Source organism: Arachis ipaensis, chromosome B06 (assembly GCF_000816755.2).
Source record: "Arachis ipaensis cultivar K30076 chromosome B06, Araip1.1, whole genome shotgun sequence".
Lineage (NCBI taxonomy): Eukaryota > Viridiplantae > Streptophyta > Magnoliopsida > Fabales > Fabaceae > Arachis > Arachis ipaensis.
The window spans coordinates 24,545,246-24,557,298 of NC_029790.2; the positions used below are offsets into that span (position 1 = coordinate 24,545,246).

The 12,053-nt window shown below is 34.9% G+C and overlaps 2 protein-coding genes across 2 annotated transcripts; both read left to right on the forward strand.

Moving 5' to 3' along the window:
- LOC107648110 (mediator of RNA polymerase II transcription subunit 15a) lies at window positions 6,509–7,520 on the forward strand (the record flags this gene model as incomplete). Its single annotated transcript, XM_016352110.2, is given in 3 exon segments — window positions 6,509–6,926; window positions 7,042–7,162; window positions 7,420–7,520. Coding segments are annotated over 3 exon segments (333 nt in total), but the record flags the coding sequence as incomplete, so codon positions are not given.
- On the forward strand, window positions 7,823–8,972 carry LOC107646700 (putative nuclease HARBI1). The gene is made up of 3 exons (XM_016350867.1): window positions 7,823–8,278; window positions 8,363–8,588; window positions 8,671–8,972. Exons 1-3 carry the CDS (start codon window positions 7,823–7,825, stop codon window positions 8,970–8,972), a joined length of 984 nt encoding a protein of 327 aa, XP_016206353.1.

Sequence of the window (12,053 nt, forward strand, 5' to 3'; positions counted from 1 at the left end):
AGCCGAATCTAGTGTAATTCGAATCAACCCCATTCGAATTACTATTTGAGGCTAATTTTGAGTAATTCGAATCAGCTAGATTTGAACTACTTGGGGAATGGTGCACATGTATAATTCGAAGCTACCTAGTTCGAATTATGCTATTTTATAATTCAAATCATGTAGATTCGAATTAGTAAGGGCTTGTGTTCGATTATAATTTGAGTTATGTTAATTCGAATTATGTGCAAATGTAATTCGAATTCAGCTGCTTCGAATTACATAGAATTCTGGTTTGGCTGATTCATGAAGCTATTTTCAGATTGGCTGATTCATGTAATATTGTTCTCCCCTTGGCTTAATTGTGTTTTTTGCCTTAGAATATATATGATCAAACTTTTATTTAAGTAGTCACACTTAGGAAATTGTTGCTCATTTAAACCAATTTCATTAAAAAAAACGATGACGTATATATCTTGTAACAAGTTTCTGAAAATACTCATTCAATATGTGTGGTCATTCATAATAAGTCGTTTTAACCATTTAGATTCGATCTCTGCTACTCTACAGTTAATGCAAGGCCTATGGTGCACGAAATTGTGATCATCAATGGCGTCAACAACTTGGTACGCACAATTGTAATCTCAACTCTTTGTCACAACTTTGCACAACTAACCAGCAAGTGCACTGGGTTGTCTAAGTAATAAACCTTACGTGAGTAAGGGTCGATCCCACAGAGATTGTCGGCTTGAAGCAAGCTATGGTCATCTTGTAAATCTCAGTCAGGTGGATTCAAATGGTTATGGAGAATTGATAATTAAAAGATAAATAAAACATAAAATAAGATAGAGATACTTATGTAATTCATTGGTGAGAATTTCAGATAAGCGTATGAAGATGCTTTGTTCCTCCTGAACTTATGCTTTCCTATTGCCTTCATCCAATCATTCATACTCCTTTCCATGGCAAGCTTTATGTTGGGTTTCACTGTTGTCAATGGCTACCTCCCGTCCTCTCAGTGAAAATGGTCCAAATGCACTGTCACCGCACGGCTAATCAGATATTGGTTCTCGATCATGTTGGAATAGGATCCATTGATCCTTTTACGTCTGTCACTACGCCCAACACTCGCGAGTTTGAATCTCGTCACAGTCATCCCTTCCCAGATCCTACTCGGAATACCACAGACAAGGTTTATACTTTTCGGATCTCAAGAATGGCTGCCAATAATTCTAGCCTATACCACGAAGGTTCTAATCTTAGGTTAGAAACCCAAGAGATATACATTCAAGCTTGTTTGCATGTAGAACGGAAGTGATTGTCAGGCACGTGTTCATAGGTGAGAATGGTGATGAGTGTCACATAATCATCACATTCATCATGTTCTTGAGTGTGAATGAATATCTTGGAGAAGAAATAGGCTTAAGTTGAATAGAAAAACAATAATACTTTGCATTAATTCATGAAAAACAGCAGAGCTCCACACCTTAATCTATAGGGTGTAGAAACTCCACCGTTGAAAATACATAAGAACAAAAGGTCTAGGCATGGCCGAATGGCCAGCCCCCAAATGTGAACATACAAGTTTGAAAGATGAAAAGTCTATATAAAGTATGAAAATACAATAGCAAAATGTCCTATTTATAGAAAACTAGTAACCTAGGGTTTACAGAAATGAGTAAATTATGCAGAAATCCACTTCCAGGCCCACTTGGTGTATGCTTGGGCTGAGCATTGAAGCTTTCATGTGTAGAGACTTTTCTTGGAGTTAAACGCCAGCTTTTGTGCCAGTTTGGGCGTTTAACTCCAGCTTTTATGCCTGTTTTGGCGTTTTAACGCCAGAGTTTTTATGCTGACTTGGAACGCTAGTTTGAGCCATCAAATCTCAGGCAAAGTATGGACTATTATATATTTCTGGAAAGCCCAGGATGTCTACTTTCCAACGCAATTGAAAGCGCTCCAATTAGGCTTCTGTAGCTTCAGAAAATCCACTTCGAGTGTAGTGAGGTCAGAATCTAACAGCATCTGCAGTTCTTTTTCAGCCTCTGAATCAGATTTTTGCTCAGATCCCTCAATTTCAGCCAGAAAATACCTGAAATCACAGAAAAATACACAAACTCATAGTAAAGTCCAGAAATGTAATTTTTGAATAAAAACTAATAAAAACATAATAAAAACTAACTAAAATATACTAAAAACATACTAAACAATGCCAAAAGCGTATAAATTATCCGCTCATCAACCTGGTTGTTTATGAGAATGGAATAGCAAATTAAGGGATGATTATCTTAAAAAACATAATTAGCTTTTGGTAATGCAATGAATTATATAACTTTTCAAACAAAACTAAAAGAAGGAAAAAGGAGATATGGATATAATTTTTTATGTCAACATTAATGCTGAATCTTCTGCAAGATTATTTTTTAGATGATTTGCTTCACCATTTAAAACTTGCCTCTATTGTATCAAAATATACTTTGGAAATACTTTCCTATACTTACTTCCTATGACATATACTTCATATTTACTTCTTTTATGTGCTTTTTGCCTTTCTATATCAGAGAAGAGTGGGACACAACCTGCCTCCTGCAATGTCTGTGCAAACTAGCTTGGTTAGTTGAAGTGTAACATGGCTAGCCATTGTTGTAAGGACTAAGTGTTACAAATTTTTTGGGGAATAACTAGGCTCATTACGTTTGGTGCGAGCAACTTTGACTCCCTTTACTACAAGAGGAACTTGAAGGTGTACCTTAGACATATGCCAAAGTAGTTTATTTGAGAACTTCGACTGTTAACTAAAAAAGAGGATGACCAACACTCATTTGGCCCTATTTTTTTTAAGTTAGTGGTGTAAATACCTATCTAATATAGTAGCTGACTCGTTAACACACTTCTTCCCTATAAATGATGAGAAGCTCTTCCTTAATCGAAAAAACTCCAACTCGCTGCTCTCATATATCTTAATTTTCCAATTTTTACATAGTGTAGTCCTCCCATTTCGAAAATAATGAGTGATATTCCTCCTGACTCTATTTTCCTACCAAAACTACCTAATGAATTTTTCATAAACATATTCAATCTTGCTGATCATTTAACTATTATGAATTCTCACAAGACATCACGCTATTAGAGAGCGAAACTCAATAGCTATAAGTTTGTCAGTGATGTTGCTGTAAGGAGGAAGAGACATGGTTGCTCACTAATGTTACATTTTTGCTATCCTAACTCTTTGATGAACTCCCTTGACTGAGTGATGATGATGAATGCTTCCACCAGGTACACCACTCCATTTCACTTCCCATTTTTGCTAACTTATCAAGGTTGGTTCCAAGTTATTGGGATGAAAAATTAAATATCGTGCATTAGATATTTTTCCATGGAAAAAGGAGTTACTTGCTTGCTTGGAATCCACTTAGCCGAAGGTCCAAAATTATTTCGGACTTTGTCTATATTTTTGAACTTGAGATGACTTATATATATGCATTTATGTACTATTTATACACTTTGGACTATGATATCATGCATGTGTTTCAACAGAGTGACGACACTACATGCATATTGAGCATGTATACAAGCTTTCGAAGAGACTAGACTATTGTGGTGGCATGTATATCATATGTGCAAAGGTTGGATCCAACCTATGTAACACTTGATGAAAAGGTTTATTGGCTAACATGCTTACTTGAGGATGTTGATCGAAATTCCTCATATATTGTATGCTTTTTCATTTTGGATCTCACCTTTTAACAAATTTTTGTAACCCAACAAGATTTGCAATGGTACCAGATTGATCATTACAGTATTGTTTGTTTGGACTGAAAATCAACGGAAAGAAAATAAAAAGAAAGAAGTGAGAGGGAAAACGTTTATTTTCCCTTGTTTGTTTGGAATGAAATTTTTAATGGAAAACTAAAATAGTTTAAAATTTAGAGTGAGTCCCACCCAAAATTTTTCTTCCCAACTATGGACGGAAAACTGAGAGGAAAACGAAACACAAGAGCATTATCTCACATTTTCCTTTTCATAAAAAAAAAGAGAACAAAAATAGAAAAGAGTTCTTCTACATAAGATGGAGAAGTTGAGTATCGCATAGAAGCATTCAAGTTCTGTTTTCACCACGAAATCAGAGTGTATTTCTTCTTCAACCTTGCTGTTACTATCAACATTGTACTACAATCATTCTTAGTATAACCTTACACAAACAGGTTAGGGTTCGACGATCTCTGATGTGAAAAAGTTGTCATTTTTCTTTTTTTTTCCTTCATATGTGAAACTACTTTTGCAATATGAAATCTGTGGTAGTTCTTGAAATTTTTTTATCTTTAATTTGTATTGATAGCATTATTGTCTCTATCTTTTTAGTTTATTCTTTCTTTTTGCATTGAGCTACCAGCCTTGTGATTTGAGTACGTTATTTTATTTTGTTCTGTCATAACTAAGAAATCAAAAGTTGTGATACTAAAAAATTCAGAACTTTTTAAATCTGTTGGTTACAAATAAAATGTTAGGGTTTTATATATTTTAGATATGGGTATTTAATATTTTGCATATGCACATGTTGTTTATTCTATTGTTATTAATGTTAAGTTTTGGCTTTTGTACCCTAAAAATGGTATTGCAGGATCTAAATTTAAAAGTCATTAAATATAGGAAAAAATTGCTTTTCATTCAATGTTTGCTTTAAACATGGTTTGATTATTTTTGTAGTTTGGGCATGTAATATACGTTGGTGATGAAGATTGGAAGTTGTTTTACTGCATAATTTTAATTGTAAGCACGGCATGGAAAACATTTTCTTTGATGATTTTCCGTTATTCCAAATATGCAATCCTATTACGGTTGAAAATCAAGAGTATAGATTAGCTGTTTCCATAGGTAATCATGGATTTATATATATTTCCCCACAGACGGCGCTATATTAAACTACTCTTCTACCTTAGCCCATGACAACAATAAAGAAGTCTCGTGGCCCACAAATTCAGCCTAACAGAATACATAAATTCAATTACAATTTTAGTCTTTATTTATTATCTTATCTTATCTTTATGTTATCTTCTTATCTTATCTTTATTTATTTTTATTTTTCGTTTTACCTTCATAATTTACAATTCAATTCAATTCAATCAATCAATAGTCAATAAAAGTTCGCATTCTTTTCTTTTCTTATTCTTTCACAATTTTATCATGGTATCAGAGCCTTGGTATTCTCCTTGAAAATGATACATAAGTTATCATCTTTTCGGTGAAAAATTACCCTACTTCTTTTTCAACCTCCTCCCAAAATGAATAATCAATCTTCTAATTTAGCTCAGAATTTAACCAATCTCTATTACATCCATCCAAGTAAAATCCAACATCAGTCTTGGTTATCCCTGTTCTAACAGGAAACAACTATCATTCATGGAATAGTCACTATAGCCTGTCTGTGCTCTATGCGCCTTCTCTTATTGCGCTCTACGCGCCCTCTCTTATTGCGCTCTACGCGCCCTCTGAAGACCACTCTTATGGAGCCATACGCGCCCTCTAAAGATCAATCTTATTGCGCTCTACGCGCTTATTTTTTCATTTTTTTTAGGATCGCTACTCAAGCACAGCATCTCCTTTTATATTTTTTCCGCCGGCAGCTCAAGCTCCACCGCACACAATTTTTTGAAGATTCCTGCTCAAGTACAGCATCTCCTTTTATATTTTTTCCGCCGGTAACTCAAGCTCCGCCGCACGCATCTTCCTCCGCGTCACCACGTCAGACGCTCAACAATTTCATCAGAACTTATCCAAGCTGTGGATTATTGACATCTTCCATCCACCAGCTTGCGGGGGCGTATTAAACTACTCTTCCACCTTAGCTCATGACAACAATAAAGAAGTCTCGTGACCCACAAATTCAGCCTAACAGAATACATAAATTCAATTACAATTTTAGTTTTTATTATCTTATCTTATCTTTATGTTATTTTTTTATCTTATCTTTATTTGTTTTTATTTTTCGTTTTACCTTCATAATTTACAATTCAATTCAATTCAATCAATCAATAATCAATAAAAGTTCGCATTCTTTTCTTTTCTTATTCTTTCACAATTTTATCACAAGCATGCAAACAAGCCAGCACTTTGCACACATGCTACAACAATCGAAGGTTCCACTGCAACAACAGTCACAACAAAATGCATCAAATGTGTTACCATCCCAAACATAGCAGCCACAATCACAGGCTCCACAGCAACAAATGATGGCTCAGGTTCAATCTCAGCCTGCACAGTTACAACAACAATTGGGCTTGCAGCAGTAGACAAATCCGTTGCAACGAGATATGCAAAGACTTCAGGCATCAAGCTCCTTACTTCAACAACAAAGTGTTCTTGATCAACAAAAGCAATTATATCAATCGCAGAGACCCATTCCAGAAACTTTGATGAATAAAATTTACAGTTTCTTTATGCATATTCCTTTTTAGTGTGATTAAATGAGGTGAGTGATTTGCTTTCGCTTGTTGCATGAAGAAGATTGAAGGATCAAACACTAAGTGTTGAAAAAGAAAAAAGTTTGACAAAAGCAGCTAAATTTAAAGTCGGCGATGTAATGAGTGGGTGAAGAAGGAACAACCCCAAAGTTTAGCTGACAATTTCTTCGTTTCTCTCAACTCTGATTTTCTCACACTCCACACGCCACCCTTCCGAATCTCTCTTTAACAACCGCCGCAGCTCCTCCAGTTAATGTCGATTTGATGGATACCAATAATTGGAGACCTAATCAAGGCGCTGAACCTATTATGGATAATAATGATTGGAGAAGTCAACTGTAGCCTGAGTCCCGCCAAAGAATTGTTAATAAAATAATGGACACATTAAAAAGGCACCTTCCTGTTTCTGGTCAAGAGGGTTTGCATGAACTTCGGAAGATTGCTCAAAGATTTGAGGAGAAGATTTTTACTGCTGCAACAAGCCAGGTATATCCCTAATTAGGGTTTTCACAATTACCATTTTCATTTATGGTTCACCTTTGCAAAGTGCAAAACATATATGATAAGGAAGACTGATGAATTGATGTGGCCCTTATTTCAGCCTGACTATCTGAGGAAAATCTCTTTGAAGATGCTTACTATGGAGACTAAAAACCCAGGCAATATGGCTGGTAATTTACCATCAAATCAAGGTGGGACTAGCAACAAACCTCCTGATCCAGGTTAGCATTTAAGGGTGTTCGTGTGGTGATAGCATGCTGATAATATCTGACTTCTTGAGTTGTTTCTTGTTTGTCAGCTTGAGCTGCTGGGGCTACATACTGTCCTATTGCTTTGAAATGGCATTTTCTCTGATTTGTCTTGCAGTTGATCCTTGTCAGATGTTTTTACGTTGAAATCATTCTTATGTTAGCAATTCATATTGGCTTTGATTTCACACTGTGACTTGGGCAATTTTTTATTTATTTGTTTCAATTAGGACTCGTTATGCAGCCTCAAGTTCACAATGCAGGGCAGCAACATCCTATGCCATTGCCTAACCAACCCCAGCCACGCCAGCAGCTTCTATCTCAGAACATTATTGTTTGCTTTAAACATGTTTGGTTAATTTTGTAGTTTCAGCATGTAATACACGTTGGTGATGAAGATTGGAAGTTGTTTTACTGCATAATTTTAATTGTAAGCACGGCATGAAAAATATTTTTTTTGATGATTTTCCCTTATTCCAAATATGCAATCCTATTCTGGTTGAAAATCAAGAGCATGCATCAGATGTTTCCATAGGTAATCAGAGACTTATAAATAGCGTTGAGAGTCAAGAACATTTGTTAAATGTTCTCAAAGAAAATTGGAAGAGGGATAAGCAACTTTGTACAATAACAATGCTGTGTTATACTGTCCACATGTTATATTTACTGAAAGTGATGGCCAAGAAAGTTGAGAAACCCATAAGAGATCACATTATTGGGAGAGAAGAGATTCGAGCCACTTTGTTACAACAGTTGCGCGAAACTAATAGGTGTCATGATATTTTTCGAATGGGCCCACATGTCTTTCTAGAGTTATATGCAAAATTAATGGCAACCGGTCATGTGAAAGATACTATACATGTCACAGTTGAGGAGCAAGTAGCTAGATTCTTATACATTATAGCTCATAATGTTAAAAATAGAACAATTTCATTTTTCTTCCACCGGTCTGGAGAGACAATCAGTCATAATTTTCATGCTGTTCTAAGAGCTATAATCTCACTTGAAAAAGAGTTTCTTCAGCAACCTTCCGGAACAACCATTCCCTCAGAGATTCTTCATAGCAATAGATTTTATCCATATTTTAAGGTATGATTAGTTGTACATTGAAGTAGACAATCATAATTAGTATGCAGAACAAAATTTTTCTTTTTAATTAAGTTATATGTGTAGGACTGTATTGGAGCCATTGATGGAACACATGTTAGAGTCAAGGTTCCAATAGTTGATCAACCTAGATTTCGTGGTAGAAAAGAATGGCCAACTCAGAATGTACTTGCTGCGTGTGGCTTTGATATGAGATTCACATATGCTTTAGCAAGATGGAAAGGCACCGCATTTGACTCTAAAGTTCTTAAAAGTGCACTATCAAGGAATGATAGGTTCAAAATTTCAAGAGGTTTATCTATTAAAAAAACTTTGACATGTTTAAATAAAGTGGTGATATCTAAAGTATAGTATTTCTATATGAATTTTTTTAGGAAAATTTTATCTTGGGGATGCTGGATTCATGCCTAAACATGCTCTAATAACTCCATATCGACGCGTAAGATACCATTTAAAGGAGTTTACTGGACGTGAACTTGAAAATGCATATGAATTATTTAACCTCCGTCATTCTTTGTTACGAAATGTGATCGAACGATCCTTTGGAGTTTTGAAAAAAAGATTTACAATTATAGCAGGTGGTACAGAATCATATTGTGATGTAGAGGTTATGGTTGACATTGTCCTAGCATGCATTATACTCCACAACTTTTTGATGGGTGTAGATCCTGACTAATACTTAATTTCTCAAGTGGATCGAGAATTACAAAATAATAATCCAGAAACCACTTATGAGGAAAGAGAAGAAGTAAATGAAGATTACAGGCGAGGTGCAGCGCTTAGGGATAACATGGCGGCTCAAATGTGGGCTAACTATCAAATGGAAAGATGAGACTTATTTGAACCTTCATCCTTATGAAAGGGAATGAAATTTTTTGAACCAAAGTAAATGTAATGTGTGAATATCATGTGAATGTTATGACTATTATGTGTCAAACCAATATTTTAAAAGGTGTAATACTCATGAGTATTGTGAAAAGCATGATATTATTATGTATGGAGTGTGTATTTGAAATATTCACTTATGATGATAATCATTTTCTAAAATTAATTAAATTACTTGTATTATAGGAATTACTTCTGAAGGTAATATTCCTAGTTAATTGATGAATTCATTATTAACACTTTTTATATTATTATTCCATTGAAGTTATTTTATAGTTATTTTATAGAAGATTGTTTTTATAATTTAGTTCTTAATTTTTCAGGTTAAGACCGAATGGCAAAGAAGATGGCATCTCAAGGTGACACATTAAGCAAAGACAATTTAAGGAATGTAGCAAAGGAAATAGAATTGACGGTATTTTTACAACAACTGCATATGATAACGTTCTTGCAACTCTAAAAGCTTCATTCCAGAACCATCTTCGTAAAGATAATCTTAAAAATAGACTGAAGACTTTGAAGGATCACTTGAAGTTTGCTATGATCTCTTTCATAACTTAAGTGGATTTTAATGGAACCTAGACACCAAACTCTTTACCGCTGAACCTGAAGTTTGGGCGGATTTAATTAAGGTAATTAATATCATGATAAGTTGCTACTAAAGTTTATAGATTCCTTTGTGCATGATAAGTTGCAGTATGAAATTATTTTGCCCTGTGATTCTAAATGATTAGAATTCTTCACAAGAGTTAAATTTACACACAATATATGCTTCCTTCATCTAAAAAATTTATACAAATAACTAATATGTGAGGACTAGATTTTCATGAAGCTATTGCTTTTGTATATATTTATTTATGAAACTACTCACAATTTAAGGAGAGAAAACCGTATAATTAAATTAACATATATGCATCTATTTTTTTATATAAGCAAGACCAGATGCAAAAAAGTGGATGCGAACTCCCATCAAACATTATGATAAATTATATTTTATATACGGTTAAGACAGAGCAACTGGAAATATTCTGAAAGTGCCAAAGAAAGAAATAAAAGTATGGCCAAGATGAAGGAAACAATTAATTTGAATAATGATGAATATCAGGGGTTTGACTGTAAGTGGAATGATTGGCAACCTACTACTCATTCAACTAGCTTTGTTGCAGAGGAGAGCCCTGATTTAGGTAACTCAAACCAATCTAATGGAACACAAGGGAATCATAGAGGTTCTAAATATAAAGCACCAATGAGTGGTTTATTTGAAGCTGATATGGAACGAATGAGTAAAGGTATTCAAGGATTGACAGATATGTTGAAGGATGGGAATAATTACTATGATAAATCACTTGATATTGCTACGAAGCAAGCGTTAACTATTGAAAGGCAAGTTGAAATAGCTGGAAAAACAAGTTATGCTAGCTGAAAGACAAGTTTTGATAGCTGAAGAACAAATTCAAGTTGCCAAGATCCAAGCTCAAGCTGTTGAGAGAGTAATTACATTCCTAGAACAAAGTAGGGCTCGAGTTTACTCTGAAAATGATGTGTATAACGAGCTGAAGAAATTGGGTGTTGTCAAAGAGATCTTTTGGAGTTGCTATAGTTTTCTCTGTAGAGATGAAAGAGCAAAATGAGAATTTTTTGGTATTCCCTTTGAAGATCGCCACGGTGCATTATATGACTTAATGAAGGAAGCTGGTGCAATTTAAGAGGAACGCAATTAGTAATGGTAAAATATATTTTGTGCATGTTTATGATTTTAGGATCTAATGTTGTATAATCTTAGTAAAGCCTCTATATTTTGTAATTAACATACTCATTAGAGTCTTAAAAGAGGCTTACGATTGGTATATGCTTATGCATTTTAAATATATAGTTATATATCTTGAATATTGACTGAAATATATATTTAATGCATAAAAAATTGCATATTATAATATTGATCTTGTTGTAGTTGCTCTTTGATTAATAGACCCTTGAGAACTACAAGAATTTATGTGGTTGATTATAATGAGAGTGCTAGAATTCCAAAGGTGGTATGCAAATTATTTGGTGTTCTTTTCCTTTTCTTTAGAAACTCCTTTCTCAAGCTACTAAGGCAACTACTATACTTACGAAGCAACATTTCCTTAAGTTCTTTATCTCTAACGCCACGAGTCCCATATCCAATTCAATTCCTTCCACCTCTAATGAACAACTCCCTGCTGTTTCATCTGAATTATCTTTTAAATCTTTAATTCTGAGGCCCAATTTGAATAAACAGTGTTAAGAGAATAATTAGAATTAAATTAGATTAATTAGTATTATTTGTATTTATATAACGTATCTATATATAAATTGTAGGATCCTATGCTTTTATTACTTTGATTCTTCTAGCAGCTATCTATATACCCCTTGTATATTGTACTTTTCCTCAAACAAAATAATACACAAAATACTCTTTAGATTGTGCTCTTATTTCTAACATGATATCAAGAGTTTAGGTTATTTTTTTTCTAGTAACAATTGGTTCCTAGCTTTTTCATTTTGTCTTCTTTGGCAGTCTTTGTCCTCACTTTTCGACTCCTTCCTGACGCCTTGGTTCGTCACCGCCGCCACCATCGCCTTCTCCCTATCGTAACATTTCCAACGCCACCGAAATCACTGCCGGACTCCAGATGCACCGCCACGCGCCGCTTAACGTTGCCTGTCCGCTTGAAGAAGTTCTCCTTCCAGACACCTCCAGCCCTGTCGGATCAGCGCCCCATATCAACGGCTCTGCATCGCACCATGTGTCAGCCAGACGTTCCACGGACCCGTGCTCGACCCACGCGCCTGACCCACGCGCCCGATCCGATCCGCTTCGCAACCTGCGTACCTCCCTAAGCCCCGTTAG

Coding starts and splice junctions, on each gene's coding strand:
- LOC107646700 (XM_016350867.1), top strand. CDS start 7,823: ATGCTGTGTTATACTGTCCACATGTTATATTTACTGAAAGTGATGGCC. Junction 8,279..8,362: donor GATTTTATCCATATTTTAAG/GTATGATTAGTT, acceptor TTATATGTGTAG/GACTGTATTGGAGCCATTGA. Junction 8,589..8,670: donor TAGGTTCAAAATTTCAAGAG/GTTTATCTATTA, acceptor GAATTTTTTTAG/GAAAATTTTATCTTGGGGAT.